This window comes from Elephantulus edwardii, unplaced genomic scaffold (assembly GCF_000299155.1).
Source record: "Elephantulus edwardii isolate Elephantulus edwardi_28Jun2011 unplaced genomic scaffold, EleEdw1.0 scaffold00006, whole genome shotgun sequence".
Classification (NCBI taxonomy): Eukaryota; Metazoa; Chordata; class Mammalia; order Macroscelidea; family Macroscelididae; genus Elephantulus; species Elephantulus edwardii.
In genome coordinates this window covers 25,493,180-25,512,030 of record NW_006399756.1, presented here as the reverse complement: position 1 = coordinate 25,512,030, position 18,851 = coordinate 25,493,180, and the positions used below count along the sequence as shown (strand labels likewise).

General features: G+C 41.9%; 1 protein-coding gene across 1 annotated transcript in view; it reads left to right on the top strand.

The window, feature by feature from the left end:
* The window catches only part of SORCS3 (sortilin-related VPS10 domain containing receptor 3), an 839,716-nt gene that overhangs the window by 601,832 nt on the left and 219,033 nt on the right, over positions 1–18,851 (top strand). Inside the window, exon 6 of the mRNA XM_006879952.1 lies at positions 14,981–15,045. Within this exon, the coding sequence (XP_006880014.1) occupies positions 14,981–15,045 (65 nt within the window). The remainder of the gene's footprint in view (positions 1–14,980; positions 15,046–18,851) is intronic.

The following is an 18,851-nucleotide window of genomic DNA, read 5'->3' as shown; positions in this document are numbered from 1 at the left end:
ACCAGAGGTTCCTTTGCCTTCTGATGCTCTTGATTAGAACTGCACTTGATTAAGAACTGTTTCCCCACAGAGAGGAGGGCAGGGCTGGGGCGGAGCAGGGAAGATCCTTGGCAATCAGGAGCTTAAGGAGTATTTTGAAGTGCAGAGGAGAAGTTCACATCACCTCCTTCCTAATCAGCTGCAAAGTGACTGAAAGGAAAGATCTTGGCACCTCTCTGCCCTTCCTTTCAGGCAGCCCACTCAACTGGCAGAGGAAGACTGCCCCCAAAGGCACGAGGTAACTCACCTCAAACCACATAGCTGATCATGTAAAGACTGTGACCAGAATGGAGGTCTTTTTTATAGCCTAGCGCACTTTTTACTGCACAAGTGTATATTTTTTTAAATCTTTTTTTTATTTTATTATTTTTGTGTGTGTGTACCGTCAAATCAGATCTGACTGGTACAGGAGGAGATTGTCCCTCATTCCTCGGCAGAGCATCTGGTGGATTTGAACCATGCACCTCTGGGATTGCAGTGCAGCTTCTTGCCACTAGGCCACCAGAGCTCCCCACAAGTGTATATTTTTATTATATACATTTCACATAATCAGTAGATTCTGAAACCAGAGAAGAACAGAGAGTATGTGCCTGTGTGTGGGTGCTCCATGAGATCCCCAGGTCCTAGTATACATGCTCTCTAAATGTGATGGGAAGCCTTCATTTAATCCTCACCAAAACCCAACAAGGAAGGATTATGATGGAGAATTAGAGGTTTAGAGAGGCTTTGTAACAACTACTAAGTGCAGAGAGAAGTAGGATTCAAGTCTAGAACCTCTGACTCCAAAGTTCATTTCCTAATAGCTGGACCATAAGAGAAAGGTGCTCTTATCTAAAAAAAGCACAGCATTGATGAGATAAACGTAATACTCTGTGTAACTAGAGCAACTCCAACAAGTACTAATATCCTAACTTTGAGTTTGGGAAATGTGGGGCAAGAGAGTTTTGTCCATTTCCAATTAAGTCCCATTAAGTGGTCTTTGTGATTTATATAAGGAGCTCTAGTGACAAGAAGCAGTGTTACAATCAGAGAGACGTGTGGTTCGAGGCCACCAGCTGCTGCTCCGTGAGAGAAAGATGGGCAGTCTCCTCTTCTGTGATTAACTGCCTCTGAAAACCCAGCAGAGGGTCAGTTAGGGGTCAGTTCTAACTCTGTGGTACAAAACAACAACAAAAAAAAGTGGCATAGTGTAGTGTGTTACATTACTAACCAAAAGGTTGGCAGTTTGAATCCACTGGCCTCTCCTTGGAAGAAAGGTGAGCTGTCTCCTTCAGTTAAGATACACAGCCTTGGAAACCTCAGGTATAGGTAGAGATAGATGAAGAAAGATAAAGATAGGTGGAGAAAGGAGTGAGGTTGTTAATTATTTCCTCTAGCATGGATACAAAATCAACACTCTTGCATCAACAGTCAGGAGATTAAAAGACAAGTTGCATTGAGAAAATTTGCTGTCAGGGATCTCTCCACAAAGCTAAAGAGCAACTACATCAGTTTGAGACTAAGGTGTGTCTGATCCAGGCCATGGTCTTCTCAGTTGCTTGCTGTGCATCTTAGAGCTAGACAGTTAATACGGATGACGGAAGAATCAATGCCTTTAAGTAGCGGTGTGTGAACATACCATGCACTGCCAAGAGAACAAATAAATCGGTCCTAGAGAGGATGAAACCAGTTTGCTCCTTGGAGGCAAGGATTTTGAAGCTCCTTCTGACATATTTGGGCATTTTGCCCAGAAGGACCAGTCCTTGGAGAAGGACACAGTGCTTGGAAGTGTAAAGGGTCAGCGTAAAAGAGACAGACCGTGGGTGAGATGAATTTTCACAGTAACTGTGGCAATGGCATCAGGTCTATCAGAGTCAGTTAGTGTGGCTTAGGATATGGCAAGGTTCAGGACCATTGTTCATAGCGACTCTGTGAGTCATACCCATCTTGATGGCACAAAACAACAAACCCCATGTAAGGTCCCTGTGAGGTGCAGTAGGGGGTTTGTTATTTAGTTGTTTCTGCATAGAAGCATTGGTGGCATAATGTGTGACCAGTCAGGCTGCTAACCAAGAAGTCAGCAGTTCAAACACACCTCTGCCTCTCCATAGGAGAAAGATGTCTCCTCTTGTAAAGATTTTAGCCTTGGTGACACTAGTGAGGGTCCCTGTGGGTGAGATTGACAGCAGCGGGTTGGATATGGATTGATGTTCTTTTTCCTTCAGTGAAGGGCCCATGGTGGTGCAGAGGGTTAAATTGGAGCTTCGAGAGAGCTGAGACCTGGTCTTTATTCATCCTGACTCCTTCCCTGCCCTTCCTCTGTTTGGTATTGCACATCGAGCAGGTGCTCATAATTAGTGTGAAAATAAAATGAATTATTTACTTAGTTTGGTTATCTGCCTGGAATCGTAATGTCCCTGGTATTGTTGTGATGGGGACAATAGAAAGATGTGCCTTCTCTGTCCAAATTTTTGTAAAGCTCTTGCCCATCAAAATACCTCTACCTGGTTTTCTTACATGATAAAATTGGGGGTAGTTTGGGACATTCTAGTAAGCACTGCCTTTATTATTCTGTCCGCATTTCTTTTGACTTACTTCAGAACTCGGATGATTGGCTATAGATACTGACTCGGGGCCAGGAAGGAGGAGACATTGGAGGAATGAAGACAGGAAGAAGCACTACTGTTGATGTTACTCGTGCTTCAAGTTGTGATGTTGTAGACTTCTCATTAATTGGAAAAAACACAGTTTTCCATCAGCCATTTCACAGGGAAAAGGGGAGGGGGGAGGTCAGACTCCACTGTAAAGGCTAAAAACCCTCCAGGGCATTTCTCCTGCCACCTGTAGGGTTGCTGTGGTCCAGATTGACTGTGTGGCACCAAGTTAGGTTTGTTTTGTTTTCTGCGTGAACTAATGTACCATAAAGATTGCCTTGATAAATAGTAATTTCTACAGGGAAACATGAAGACCTCGTTAGAAATAGAATGTGTCCTGTGATACAAACAAAGTGGAGGGAATTTAGTTTGTGGGAACAAGTGCGTCATTGCTTTTCATTTGGTGACTTTTCACATTCTATCTTATTCTCTCTCCAGAGTAAGTTTTCATGGCACATTATAATACCCATTTACTAACACCATACCTTGGGTTATATCACCCCTCTCGTCTCTTTAACTTTCTAAATTCTGCAAATCTAGCTCTAGTTATTAAAGTCCAAGGAAAGATACACAACCAAACCTCAGGTAGGACCCAATCCTAGAATTTCATCAAATATTGTCTGTCTTCCTCCCACCCCCGCACTTGAGTTCTCTCCTCTTTCTGGATACCCAGTTAATGATCTCCAAAACTCTTTAATCATCATGTTTTAGTCTGTGGAATAAATTTCACAGTCCTGGAATAAAAAGAAGCTGTGAGACCCAACTTGAGTTGAGATATGATCCTTTTTTAATCAGCTGTAGGATAGTCAGAGTTCTTGATATAGAAATGGGAGTGAGGACATAGTGCAGGTGTGGATTTGAGAGTATGCATCAGAAAAGGCCAAGTCCAGGAAAACACAGCAGCCAGGTGAAAACCAAGCCTGTTGCCATCAAGCTAATTCTGGCTCACAGTAGAATTGCTACAGATGGATGGTGACAGGATCGAGATTGTTAACAGTTTTAGTTTGCTTGGCTCCATAATCAACACTCTTGGTACTAGCAGCCTGGAAATCAGGAGACAGATTGCATTAAGAAAGTCGGCTGTCAGGGACCTCTCCAGAGTACTGAAGCGCAATGACATCAGGCTGGAGACTAAGGTGCGCCTGATCCAGGCCATAGTCTTTGCAATTGTGTGCTATGCATCAGAAAGCTGGACAATGACTAGGGATGACAGAAAGAGAATTGATGCCTTTGAGCTTCGGTACTGGAGAAGAGTGTTGAGTATACCATGGACTGCTAAGAGAATAAACATGTGTGTCCTGGAGAGGGTGAAACCAGGTTGCTCCTTGGAGGCAAAGATTCTGAAGCTTCATCTGACATACTCTGAGCATATTGCAAAGAGGGACTGGTCCTTGGAGAGGGACATCATGTCTGGGAGGGTGGAGTGACAGCACAAGAGAGGAAGACCCTCGATGAGATGGATCGATTCAATGACTGGGGTAATGGGAGTAGGTGTGTCAGAGACAGTAAGGTTGTCACAGGAGAGAGCAGGGTTTAGGGCTCTTGTACATAGGGTTGCTATGAGTTGCAGGCGACTCGATGACACATAAAAACAACAGTATTTACAAAAGCATCTTGTCACATCAGTTTTCCATGGAGGGGCTTTTTGGTTTGAACCCCTAGCTTTTAGATTAGCAGCTGTATCCTTGTGCCACCAGAGGAAAGGTGCATGCTTCTGATTTGGAAGGGAAATTTTCCAAATGTCCACCAGGGGAGCCAGTCTCCTTTGCAGTGGTTGAAATCTCAATGTGGGCTGCTGCTGAAGTATGTAATGTGTCTTTCTGCTCACCGAATGGTCAACAGTGTGATTCCATCCTTCACTCCCCAGGAAGAAGATAGGAAGTCTCTTCTCTTGCAGAGATTTACAGCCTGAGAAACCCAATGAGGGGTCATCAGGAGTAGGAACCAACTTGAAAGCAGTGATAACACTTATCAGGCAAATCCGAGAGGAATCTGCTTGACAGACCCAATATCACTCTGAAGATGAATGGTGAAAATAGCAGCATAATGATGTAAAATGAAGACTTGACTCACTTAATTGCCTAGAGATTAATTAAAGGAATGAAATCTGTTTCACCATATTAAGGAGCTATTTTCAACTTTTATCCTAAACATACTGCTGGGGTTATTGTTATTGTCTTCATTCATGTATTTATTCATCTACCTAACAGACACTGAGTTAAGGCAGAGAAAGGCACAGTGATGAGCTCTAAGGGAAAAGGGAAAACCCAGTTTAATCAAATCTACAACCTGTCTTTAAGCAAAGCTGAAATCAAGTGGGAAAAATTTCAGGGGATAAACGACTAAATGTGAGATACGATTATGTTTGAATCTCAGGTCCATTTCTTCTTCTCATCTCTGATTGGATCATCTGACTTGACAAAATTTCCATTTTCTCATCTGAAGAAATAAGTCATCTTACCACTCTCCATCAGTACTAGCATTTTCAGTCACTTTATATACATGTAAAAACTGGACAGTGAGTAAAACCTTGATGCCTTTTCATTGTGGTATTGGTGGTGAAGAATGAATATTCTGTGGACTGGCTGGAGAATAAACAAATCATTTTTTTTAATAAATGCAGCGAAAATGCTTCTTGAAGTCATGATGGCAAGACCTCATCTTGTATGTATCTGTAAGGCATGTGGATCAAGAGGGAACAGTCCCTGGAGAAGGACATCAAAGTGTTGAGGAAAATAAAGGATTCCCTAAAGAAAGGCGGGGAAGACCCTCAACTCAGTGGATTGATACCCTGCTTACAATAGTGGGCTCAAGTGTAGCAACACTTAAGAGGATGACAGAGAGTCTGGGCATCATTTCCTTCAGTTACACTTAGAGTTACTATGAGTAGAAAGCAACCTAAGGACATCTAACAATGACACTAAAAAAAAGCTTAAGGCTTAAGTAAGCTATGTTTAATTTGATGATAAAGTTCTATGTATATTATAGATGGCCAGTATACATAGTTGCATTTTGGAAAATGTGGAAATAGTAAGCATTCTATAATGTTAACTGTCATTACATGGCCCTCTACTATAGTTTACTCACATTTAATTAATTTCTTTCTCATAATAACAGTTTAAGACAAGAAGGGTATCATTATACCCTCACTGCGAAAATGAGAAAAATGAGGCATATATAGGGTAAGTAAATTTCTTAAGGTTCCACAATTACTAGGAAGAGGAGTCAAGAGTCTTAAGCAGGTGGTTGGCTTCAGGATCGGTATTTTTAATTAACAGTAGATTAAGACAGGGATGGTGGTGTTAGGCTGAGGTTATGGAAGGTAGTGCCTGTTTTAGGTGTTAATAGATAATTCTCAGCTCTGGCTATCTGCTGTTCTCTCCTGGTACCATCTACAAGCTAATAAGTCTTCCTGGGATGGCATCCTCCTCTCTCCCTTCTCCTCATCATTGTAGTCATCATCTGGATACTTTCTAGAAATGTGAATTCTTAGACTTCAATCCCAGAACCAATGAACCTGAGATTCTAGTGGTGAACTTCATTCAGCATCTCTGTTTTTTGTTTGTTTTTTTTTTAATTTTATTTTACTATTTTTGTGTGCGTGTACCGTCAAATCAGATCTGACTGGTACAGGAGGAGATTGTCCCTCCTTCCCCAGCAGAGCATCTGGTGGATTCGAACCGTGTGCCTCTGGGATTGTAGTTGCAGCTCCTTCCCGCTAGGCTACCAGAGCTCCCCAAGCATCTCTGTTTTAACAAGCCAGCTGGGTGAGTGTAATGCTTATTAAAAGTTGAGAAGACTCTTGCTCCAGATCAATTAAACTAGAAATGTCTAGAGTTGTGTTTTCTGCTGTTGTTTGTTGTTTGGTGCTGTGGCGTTTATTACAACTCATAGAAAGCGCATGAACAATGGATGTGACCCCCGCCCTATCCTGTGCTATCCTGATCGTCTCTGATACATCTGAGCTCGTTGTTAAAGTCACAGTGCCAATCCATTTTGTAGAGGGTCTTCCTTAACTTGTGCTGACCCTCCACCTTTCCAAGCATGATGTCTTTTTCCAAGAACTGGCCTCTCCTAACAACATGCACAAAGTTTATGTGACTAACTTTTAACATCCTTTGTCTCCAAGGTGCACCCCGGTTGCACTTTTCCCAAGACATACTTGTTTTTTCTTTTGTCAGTCCATGGGATATTCAGTACTCTTTTCCAACACCACAGTTTAAAGGCATTGGTTATACTTCTGTCATCTTTATTCATTGTCCAACTTTCATATACATTGCAAATTCTTGGAAATATCTTGGCTTGAATCAGGTGCACCTTAGTCTTTAAACTGATATTGTTGCTCTTTAGCACCTTGGAGAGGTCATTGGCAGCATACTCTCCCAGTGCAATACATCTTTTGATTACTTGACTGCTGATACCTTCGGGCCTTATTGTGGGTCCAAGGAAGATGAAATCATTGCCAATTTGATTCTCTCTCCATCTATCATGATGCTGCCTGTTGGCCCGATAGTAAGGAATTTTATTTTCTTGATGTTGAAATGTAATCCATATTGAAGACTGTAAACTTTGATCTTCTGCATCAAATATTTAAAGTCATCACTTTAAGCAAACAAAGCTGTGTCATCTGCATAGTGCAAGTTGTTGATGAGTCTTCTTAAGATCCAGAAGCCACAATCCTTTTCATAAAGGCCAGCTGCTCAAATGATTTTCTCAGCATACAGAGAAATTGATAGATATGGAGAAAGGATATAGCCCTAATGCACAACCTTCTTGACTTTAAGCCATGCGGTGTCCCTTTGTTCTGTTTGGATAGCAACTTCTTAATCTAGATATAGATTTACAGGAGTATAATGTAGTGTTCTAGGATTCTTATTCTTCTCACTTTTAGCCAGTTGTCACATGTGTTGTGACCTGCCCCTTCAAATGTCTTTGCATAGCCAATAAAACATCAATAGATATCCTTCTGCTTTCTACCAAGATCCATCTGACATCAGCAGTGATCTCCCTGATGCCACAGCCTCTCTATTTCTGTCTGGACATTTTAGAAAGTTCTCCAGATTAATTTAGTAATTCCACCAAGTTGGAAAATCACTCCTAAATGAATTAGTCATCATTAGAGGAGTTTCCTTGGGTCAGAATTATTGATCTGGGTAAAACTTGAGAATATGCAGAGAAGACCAGCAAGAGTGTTCCATGCAGACTTTCAGATTTGTTCTTCAAGTTTTATAACTGTTTGTTCTTCAAGTAGTTATAACTAATGAAGTGAAACTAAACTGGAACCTATATATAAAATTTGGGTGAACTAGAACTGAAATGGGAGAATGTATAGGTTCATATTGTGCTATTACCTTATCTTCCTCTTGGAAAATGAGGGCAGTGTACACACTGCATAGCCATCGAATCTCTTGAAAGAGTCAGAAATAGTAATGCCCTGCTCAAAGCTTGTGGCCACCACTCTGTCTTCAATGTGCATCACGCTTCACAATCCTGGCAATAATCCAGCCCCTCCCAATCAGGCCTCAATGCCTCACTAATCTTTCTGGTCACTGTTCCAGAGTTTCACTCAGTGATTTTCCCATTTCCAGTTAGCATTCCACTTCCCATAAATTTTGAAATTTAGATGTGTTCCAATTCCATTGTTTCAGCCTTGGCTGAACTAGTTAGAAACCCTGGTTGCAGGTGGCTGAGACACCTTAAGCAAAGACAGAATTGGTAGACATTTGGTGGAGTGAATTAGAGAAACCAGGCATGGTAAGCTTGCTTTTTACTTTAAATGCCAGCTAATAAATTGTAAAGCTTTTGTATTTTGACCATGTTGTTGTTGTTGTTGTGTACCATAGAGTTGGAACCGACTTATAGCTGACCCTCCAACTGGTTTTCAGATGCAGTTAATCCCATGAGAGGAAATCGCCCATCCTTATCCCACAGAGTGGCTGGAGGCCTTGAACCATGTACCTTCATTCAGGATTGCAGTGCAGCTTCTTGCCACTAGGTCATCAGAGGGCCCTATTTTTACTTACCGCTCTCTGATGCCAGCATCTAGTTCTTTTATTCCTAGAGCACTTTCTTCCTCCACTGTGGTATATTCAAGGAAAGGAAAACACATAGGAACTTTCCGTGCAATTTCTTTTTACAGTCACGTATGCTATGCGAGGTCAGAGCTGTACTCCCAAATTGTATTCTGGGACCACTCAACACAAATTTGCTGTGTGTCCTTGGGCGGTTTTCAAATGATCCTTTTGCCGTTGTTCAGATCTTTGTTAGCAAATTAATGACAACATTAATACCCCTAGCAGGAAATAATTTCAACATTGTCCAAATCTTCATGTTGTTGTTGTTGTTAGGTACCGTCAAGTAGACTGCATTTCATAGTAATCCTATGAAAAACAGATCGAAGAAGTTGCCCTACCCTGTGTCGCCTTCACAGTCTCTGTCATTGTGAGCTCATTATTCCTGTCCCTCTGTCACTCCATCTTTTGAGAGTCTCCCTCTGTTTTTCTGACCCTCTATTTTTCTAAGCATGATGTCTTTTTCCAAGGACTGCCTTTCATGAAAACATACAGAAAGACCTTTTGTTTTTATGTTTCTGTCCTTTCCTTTTTCAGCACCATTTGGTCATGCATGCTTCAGGCAAATATTAATTGAAGCATAGAAGAGAGTGTGTGATCTCTTTATGCTGCAGAGAAGATTGTCTTTTTTCTTTCTCATATTTTCCTTTTGTTTCCGTCCAATCATTCTTTTTTTTTTACATTTTTAAATTTTTTTTATTTTTTTTATTTTTTGTGTGTGTACCGTCAAATCAGATCCGACAGGTACAGGAGGAGATTGCCCCTCCTTTTCCGGCAGAGCATCTGGTGGATTCGAACCACATATCTCTGGGATTGCAGTGCAGCTTCTTGCCACTAGGCCACCAGAGCTCCCCTGTCCAATCATTCTTATACACTGTTTCATGCATGCACATTGTGTTCTTTACATTCTTTCATTTACGTTGTGTTTTGTTCAAGTACATTGTGCTATATACAATCATTCATATGCACTGTGTTTTATATAATTCATTGCTGTGGATCTATTCCTAGATCATGGATCTTGTCTTTTCAAGGCCCCAATGAGTCTTTCCTATTCCTTTGCCTCCCATCCTTATCCATCCACTAACCTGTGATACCTTTGTAATTCCCTCCTTTCCCCTTTCTGCCTCTAATGCCATGTAACCCAGATATCCCACTGCTAAGAATATACCCCATGGAAAACCAGAACTGAGACACAAATGGAGATATGTACACCAGAGTTCATAGAGCATTAGTTACAATAGCAAGAAAACGGAAACAGCTGAAACGCCCACAGACAAGTGAATGGACTGAGAAATTGTGGTACATTCTCACAATGCAATACTATGCAGCACTAAGGCACAATGGTTTCAAAAAATGAGGGATAATATGGGAATGTCTAGAGATCATCACACTGGGTGACCTAACTCATTCTTTTAAGGGCAAATACTACATAAGACCATTATTGTAAAAATAGGAGGATAACTGAGCAATACATGTATAAAAATTCAAAAAGAAAAGGAGAAGATATATCTTTGATATCTAAGTTCTTGTTCCAGGATTACATAGGGGCTAAAGGTACAAGACAATTTAGAACCTGATCCCTGGCTTTACACTGACCAGGAAAAAAGTGTTATAACAATTCATTAAACAAATATTTATTGATCATATACCATGTAGGATATAATGTTGATATTCTGTCTAAATATACCTTGTGTTTCAAGGGTGGGAGAGACAATAAACAAGTGATTATCATTTAGAGAATGCTTTCTATACTGGGGAGAGTAATAAGGTGTTATAGAAGCCTTTATTAAGAGTTTCTTATTGATATTTTTTGATGGTACTATTAAAACTCTTGGTAACAGCAGCCAGGAAATCAAGAGACTAAGTACATTGGGAAAGTCAGCAGTGAGGGACCTCTCAAGAGTACTGAAGAGCAACAGTGTCAGGCTGGAGATTAACGTGCACCTGATCCAGGCTATAGTCTTCCCAATTGTGTGCTATGCATCAGAGAGTTGGACAGTGGATAGGGTTGATAGAAAAAGAATTGAGGCCTTTGAACTGTGATGCTGGAGAAGAGTGTTGAATATACCCTAGACTGCTAGGAGAACAAACAGGTTTATCTTAGAGAGAGTGAAGCCGGAATGCTCCTTGGAGTCAAGGATTCTGAAGCTTCGTCTGACATACTTTGGGCATGTTGCAAGGAGGGACTGGTCCTTGAAGAGGGACATCATGTTTGGTAGAGTGGAGGGGTGGGGCAGGAGAGGAAGACCTTCGATGAGATGGATCGATTCTGTGACTGGAGTGGTGGGAATAAGTGCATTTGAGATGGCAAGGTTGGCACAGGATAGAATGGTGTTTAGGGCCCTTGTATCAGGGTCGCTATGAGTCACAAGTGACTCGATGGCACATAACAACAACAACAACTATTAAAAATGCTCCTAAATATCCTCCAGTGTGTAGGACAGGGACCACATGTCGGACTGTAGTGAAGAGGGTTCTCCTTACCCTCAATATATCCGAGTTGTTTTGCTCCATCTCTTGGCTACTTGAGCACCTTAATCTCTTCCCTGTGGTCCAAAGAATAGAGCAGCTTTGAAGCACAAATCTAATCTCTTACTTCAAGCATTAATCGGGCCTATCCAGTCTTGAGCTATGTATGTAGTAAGTGTTAGAGATATATCATCAAGGTCTGGTCCCTGCCCTTAGGAGATACGCTGGTGGATTGGTTACATATTAAAAAGAATCATTTGATTTGTTATTGATGACTTAAGAAAATAAATAGAAACACTCACCAACAAAAGTTCCCCTTGGGCTCATGTGTGTGAGAGAGCAATCTGTGAACTTGGAACAGGACTGAAAAATGACTGGCTGTAGATTTAAATGTCTCCATTTATACTTAGCACTCTATCTGTCTCAGTGTTTCAGTGTTCATATATTACTTTGGATTTTCTAAATTATCTGTGTGTGTGCTCTCTCTCCACCCCAACCCCTCTGTCTCTTTCCATGGTTCTATGTGGCCCTCATTTCTTCCCACAGACTGCATCTCCCTTGACCACAATCACCGTACTCTCCTCTCTCTTTATGCTAAACTGTGTTACACAATCAGCTTCTCTTTTCTCTGTGTATCCACACCATTCTTTCAGACCTGACCTTCCTGTAATGCTGGGGAAGCTTCTCCTGATAGTTCTGACTTGATGATCAGAGAGGAGAAACAGTTCTTCATACCAGCTCTAGGTAGAGGGATCCTGTGAAAGTCCTCTACCCTGTCCTTTTGTCACAGATACTGTGACTAAGATGCTGGGTCATGTGCTATGTTGGATGTCCTGAAAATGACTAGTCTTCTTGTCCACGCTGACTTGAAACTCATAGCTTAAGTCAGATAGCTCAAGTTCGTGAAGGATAGAAGGAAGGAGTTAAGTGAACTAATACCACAGTTGCCCCCTCTAGCAAGGCAAGAGTTACTCAAGCGGGGTTAATAAACCAAGTGCAGAGAGATGTCTGGTCCCAATTCTGAAGTGTATAGAACAGAGATCACAGAGAGCTAACGTGATCAAGGAGGGAGCCGTGGAGGACCTGAATCTTGATTTCAGCCTTGGAAGATGTATAAACATTTAGATGCTTGGAAGGGAGAGAACATTGTTGGGTAAGAGCACAATTTCTGTGCTTGTTTTTATCCATGTTGTTTGCCTTGTCTCAAGATTGTAAGACACAGGACCAGGACGTACCATCTTTTGTTAAAAAAATCTCCATTGTTGTCATGTGAATGACTCGCAGAGACCTTGTCACACAGAGTAGAACTTTTCCAGGCTATAAATTTTATGGAAGTAGACTCCATATCTTTCTTTTTTTTTTTTTTAAGCTAAAGAAGCTTTGTTAGGGGAGCTACCAGGTGAAATTCCCTGTTGTGAAGAAAGAGACAGACCTGGAGAAAACCTCTCCGTACCTTTTTTCTCTGGCAGCTTGTGGATTTGAACTGTTGACCATCTGGTTATCAGCTGAGTGTTCAACCATTGTGCCACCAGGGGTTAATAAAAAATTTTGTTACTAAAACATAGTATTAATGGGGAGGACCACCCATTGCTGTCAAGTGGAGGGTAACTAATATCAACCCTCCATCTGGTGTCTGTAAATCTGCACAGGAGGTGATTGTATTCATTCTTTCCGCAAGCAGCTAGTTAGTAGGTTAGAACTATTGATCTTGCCATTAACAGTCTGACACTTTATACACTGTGCCACCAGAGCCCTGTAAGTGAGTGCCATCAGGCTTACTTATTTTGATTCCAATTTTGCCCAGGCTCCTCCTTGGTGAGGATAGGGGGAGTATGAAAGAGTGACAGCTAATTCTCAGAAGACCACTGGTACATAAAGAAACAAGAAGGCTGCTGCACAGGAGAGGTCTCCATATACACCGTGTCGAGTAGGATGAACAAAATGAAAAAGATATAGATATATAGATATAGATGATATTCATATAGATGATATAGATATAGATATAGATGATATTGATATAGATGATATAGACATAGACATAGATTATATAGAGATAGAGATGATATAGATATAGATAGATATTTGTCCTCAGGGAGTAGTATCATTAGTCTCATTTGTATGGCTTTTTTTTTTTTGTGGAGAAAACTATTAGTAAACTTTTAGGTAAATATAAGTTCACTAATTAGAGAAATAATCACTTTCTCAATTTAAGTATTTTCTTTCCTAAAATACATCCGTGGCTATTCTAGGATCTTAGGAGTTTCTTCCTCTATTTGATGTACCAAAACCACCTCCTCCTGCTTCCCTTTTTTCTTCTATCTTTAATCCCTCAGCTTAATGCCAGACACTGAATGGTGCTGTATTACAATATCGCCCTCAGGGCTATTGAGAAGTGAGGGATTTATAGTGTGGACAATTGGATTTTGAGTTCTTCAATCTGTTTCTCATAGATTTTCTATTTCTCTTTCTCTCTTGGTGTCTGCTGCTAATTTTCACCAGTGTTTATTCTGCTTTCTCTTTCTGACTTGCTGCTTTGTATCTACTGAAAACTAAAAGTCAGGAAACCAATCTCTTGGAAGCATATTTAAAATCAGAGTAGGTGGACCCTGAGTCAGAACCAGAGCTTTCCGAGTGTGTGCATTCTCTGTGTCTGTGCTGGCTCTTTCAGCTCATTTTCTGGGTCTGACTCTGGACAGAATAGCAAAGGCTAGAGGGGGCCTGCCTGGGGATGGGTGGAGGCTTATGGGATTGGTTTGAAGAGCTTCTCCACATTCTTCCAGCTTTGAGACACACAATTTTAGGATTTCCCGTCTAGTCACCTGAGTAGCCTCCTCCTTATCAGACCAGATTTTGAAATTACATTCTCAAATCAGGGCGCTGAAAAGACAGATTAGAAAAGGCAGGAGGAAAGAAGGATAAAATTCAAGAGAGCAAGGGTGGCTGGAAGCTGGAACTGAGTCTGACCAGCTTGCTCGCAGTAGCTGGGAGCAGAACCACTCCACGGGGGGAGGAGAGAAGGGGATGTGGTGAGCGTAATCAAGTCCAGCATGGCAGAAGGGTGGAAGAATCAATCGGCAAATGTGTGGAGGGCAAGAGAAGGGCTGGGATTTGGGCCCACATTGACTGCCATGAGGTCTGTACTATCTGTCTGTATTTTCTTGTCTTGTTGTTATGTGCCATCAAGTCACTTGCGACTCCTAGCAACCCTATGTACAACAGCCCTAAACTCTGCTTTGTCCTGTGCCAGTTGCACTGTCTCCGATACACCCATCCCGATTACCCCAGTCACTGTATCAATCCACCTCTTGCTTTAATTTTAGAGAGCCACTGGCGTCTCTACCAGACTCATGACTGCACCCATTACAGTTCTGCTGCAGTTGCCATTATGGTCACTGGTGGACACAGAGCACTTTAGTCGAGTGGGTCATAGCATGTTGCGCTGCTTTCCTAAAAACCTAGCAGCGAGGCTCTGCCTTTGGAAGTTTTAATCCATACACAGCAACATAGGAGAAAGATGGGCTCTCCTCCTGTTAGTGATTTACAGTCTCAGAAACCCAGTGGAAGGTGGCTGGCTGGCAGTAGGAACCAACTCAGTACCAATGAGTTTTCTTGAGTCATTATGTTCTGTCAGACCCCACAGTATGGAGTGACATCAGCCTTTTGAGGAAGTGGATTTAGAGGACTCGTTGGCCCCTGAGTCTCCCTTCTTTGTTGCCTGCCTGCCATCCTCATGGCCACTGAGTCTCTGTCTCTCCCTTCCTTCTCCAGGTCGGTGGCCGGATTGGATAAGGAGGCGGACCTGGTGCACATGGAGGTGCGGACAACGGATGGATGTGAGTGCTACCCAGGGTGCTCAGGGAGACCCAGCTAAGGGTCTCCTTCTTCCCCCAATTTGCATTTTAATAGTTTGGGAAGATGAAAAGCTCATGGCTCCATTACTGCCGTGTTTTTGTTGTTAAGTGCCGTGGAGTCATAGACAACTCAATAGCGACCCTTTGAACGAAAGGCCTGAGTACTGTTCATAGAGTTTCCGGAGGCAATCCATAGCTTATTTTAATCGGGAAGCTCCACCAGACACTGTCCACCATGGGTAACCATTCATGCATTTGGCACATCAGTGTCACAGTGTTCAGCATCACTGCAACCACGAGTTACCTCTGTACAGCAAAGCACAGACCAGTGCTCTACCACTTAGACGGATGTTTGACAGAAAAACAATTTGAACCAGGTCTGAGGGTCACAGATTAAAATCACCCACCTTGGGCTTGGTAGCATAACTTTCTGTCCACTAGGCCGACGTAGCTCTCTCTGTGTTGTCGATTACTCCTTTTCCCCCAGAATGGTGCAAAAACTCCTAGTCCAGTGGGAGAGGATTCATCATTCCTGCAGGAATTCATTTTCTGGGGATGTGAGTTAACGTGACAAATTTGGAGACTCCTCTTGGTAACAGCCTGGTGCCTTCAGCACAGTTCCAGTGTGGAGGATGCCTGTATCTCATCAGATTATGTTCACATGGTTGATTGCAGAAGCTACCTGCATTACAAAATGCACCATGTGTATTATACTTGCTTACTGAAAAATTCTTTTAAAAAATATTCTTTTTTTCATTTATAAAATGTGTAGGAATTTCTACTGTGCAGTGTTTACTGTTCTAGCTCCTGAGAATACACTGATGAGCAAGACCTACATTGTTCACACAAACGAGGTACTATGTTCTAGTAGTGAAATCTCAAGATTTCAAACATGTGGCCCTCTTTTTTTTTAATTTATTTTACTATTTGTGTGTACCGTCAAATCAGATCTGACTGGTACAGGAGGAGATTGTCCCTCCTTCCCCGGCAGAGCATCTGGTGGATTTGAACTGTGCACCTCTGGGATTGTAGTGCAGCTTCTTGCCACTAGGCTACCAGAGCTCCCCATACATGTGGCCCTCTTATACTGTTATATGTCTCTTCACTTACGGAGAGGTTGACCGATACCCTATTATTTTCATACCTGCCTCTAAACCTTATATGAAATTTAGACCAAGAAGTTACCATCAGAACAGAGCAAGGGAACACTGCATGGTTTAAAATCAGGAACGCTATGCATCTGGGTTATATGCTATCTCTATACCTGTTCAATCTGTATGCTGAACAAATCACTTGAGAAGCTGGTCTCTGGGAAGAAGAATGTGCCATTATGATTGGAAGAAGTCTATCAACAGCCTATGCTATGCAGATGATACATTGAAAGTGAGGAGGACTTGAAGAGCTTGCTGCAGAAGACCAATGACTACAGCCTTCAAAATAAATAACTTCTGAACATAGAGAAGACAGAAATCTTCACATATGATCATGATGCTATTGTTGTTATATGCCGTCAAGCCAAAACCAACTCTGAGCTCCTTCAGCAGGCTTTCAGAGGCATTGAAGCACACGGGAGAAGATTGCCCATCCTTCTCCCCTGGAGCAGCTGGTGGATTCAATCTGGGTGCCTTTGGGGTTGCAGGGCAGCTTCTTACCATAGACCACCAGAGCTCCCTCTTACATCGTGATAGACAGAGAAAAGATTTAAATTGTCAATTACTTCATCTTACTTGGATCCACAGTCAACACCCTTGGCACCAATAGTCAAGAGATCAAAAGATGTATTGGGAAAGACTGAAATGAGGGACTTCTTCAAGGTACTAAAGAGGAATGATGTCAATTTGAAGAACAAGGGATGCCTGAGTCAAACCATAGTCTTTTCAGTCACTTTCTGTGGGTCTGAGAGCTGGACAGTGATTAAGGATGACAGAAGAAAAAGTGATGCCTTTGTGTTGTGTTGTTGGAGGTGACAGCTGAAGATCCCATGGACTGCCAAAATGAACAAACACATATCTCGGAGAAAGTGTAGCCTGAGTGTTCCTTGGAGGCAAGGATGATAAAGCTTCATCTCAGATACTTGGGACATTTAAAAGAGGCCATTCCTTATAAAGGGGCATCATGCTAGGAAAGGTGGAAGGTCAATGAGAGACACTCCACAAGATGGATTGGCAGTGACTGCAGCAATGGGCTCAAGTATATCAGAGATGATGAGGCTGGCACAGAATAGGACAAGGGTAAAGTTGGCTGTTCACAGGGTCCCTATAGATCACCCTTGATTCTGTCACACCTAACAACGGTGACAACCTCTGAACCTGGCTTCGCTACTCTAGAGCAAACCCAATAGAAATGTTTGTATTTCTGTTGGTCCCCTCTTTGTTTAGATCCAGAATTTCCTTTCTGGCTTGTTCCTGGCTCACTTTGGGACTCAGACTTCTATATGAAACTTAAAATCATGGAATGATCTCTAGTCTTGGCAGAGTTTAAGAGTGTCAGCATGAACCAGTTTGGTTTTTATCTTTTTAAAATTTTTTATTTTGTAAAAGCTTACAAACCATACTGCATTGCCAGTCAGTCATAGACATTGTGTTTTATAGCTTTAATTATAATTGATTAATAAAGGAGGCGTGGCATTCACTTACTAAATAACTTGTCTCTGTAAACTCTGTGGACTTTGATAAATGTCAATAGATGCAGTGGGCCTTCAGGCCTTTTGTTCATAGGCTCGCTATGAGTTGTGCTCGACTTGAAGGCCATCAACAACAACAATTGTTGTTGTTATGTGCCATCGAGTCGCTTGTGACTCATAGCGACCCTATGTACAACAGCCCTAAACTCTGCTCTGTCCTGTGCCAATCGCACTGCCTCTGACACTCCCATCCCGATTATCCCAGTCACTGAATCAATCCACCTCATAGAGGGCCTTCCCCCCCTGCGCTCTCCCTCCAGCCTCCCAAGCCTGATGTCCTCCAAGCAGAGGCCGTTCTTCACAACATGTCCAAAGTATGTTAGACAGAGCCTCAGAATCCTTGCCTCCAAGGAGCCACCCGGTTTAACCCTTTCCAGGAGGAATCTGTTTGTTTTCCTAGCACAACAACAATTAATTACTTAATATACTTATAGTATGAAGCATGTGTTTATATCATGAGATTAAGGATTCAATTTTTTTTCTACTCTTTTTTGGAAATTGTCTTTGAATGTCCCCCAGTTTCCTTTTGTCTTATTATATTTCTCTATCTCTGTGTCTCTCATTGTCTGTCTCTTTAATGCATAGTTTCTAGAACACCAGAGTGAACATTTGAAGTTGTCACTCACTCTCTGCTGTTGTTTTTATTATCATCAAGTTATCATAATTAAGGTCAGTTTATCTGTCGTGTTGAATGAAAAGTGCCCTGAATAGAACTGCAGGATTACTAAGGTATTTAAGGTAACCGTGACTGCTAAGTATCTGTAAACTTTTCCAGATTCTGTTCTTAGGAGGCCAGAGCTACCGGAATTCTCCTTTGGGCAGATAGAAATGTCACTCTAGAAATTTGAAATCTCAAACAGGAATTGAAAGCCCAAAGGAAGGAATAGAAGTGAACTAGATTTGTTCTCAGAGCCCTGCTGGTGTAGTGTACAGTGTGCTAGGCCATTAACCAAAAGGTCTGCAGTTCAAGTAGACCAGCAGCTCCATAGAAGAAAAATGAGCAGTCTGTTCCTGTAAAGACTTCCATCCTCAGAAACCTGATGGACGATTTCTGTGAGTCAGATTCAACAGGACGACAATGGGTCATGCCTCAAGTTGGGAGCTC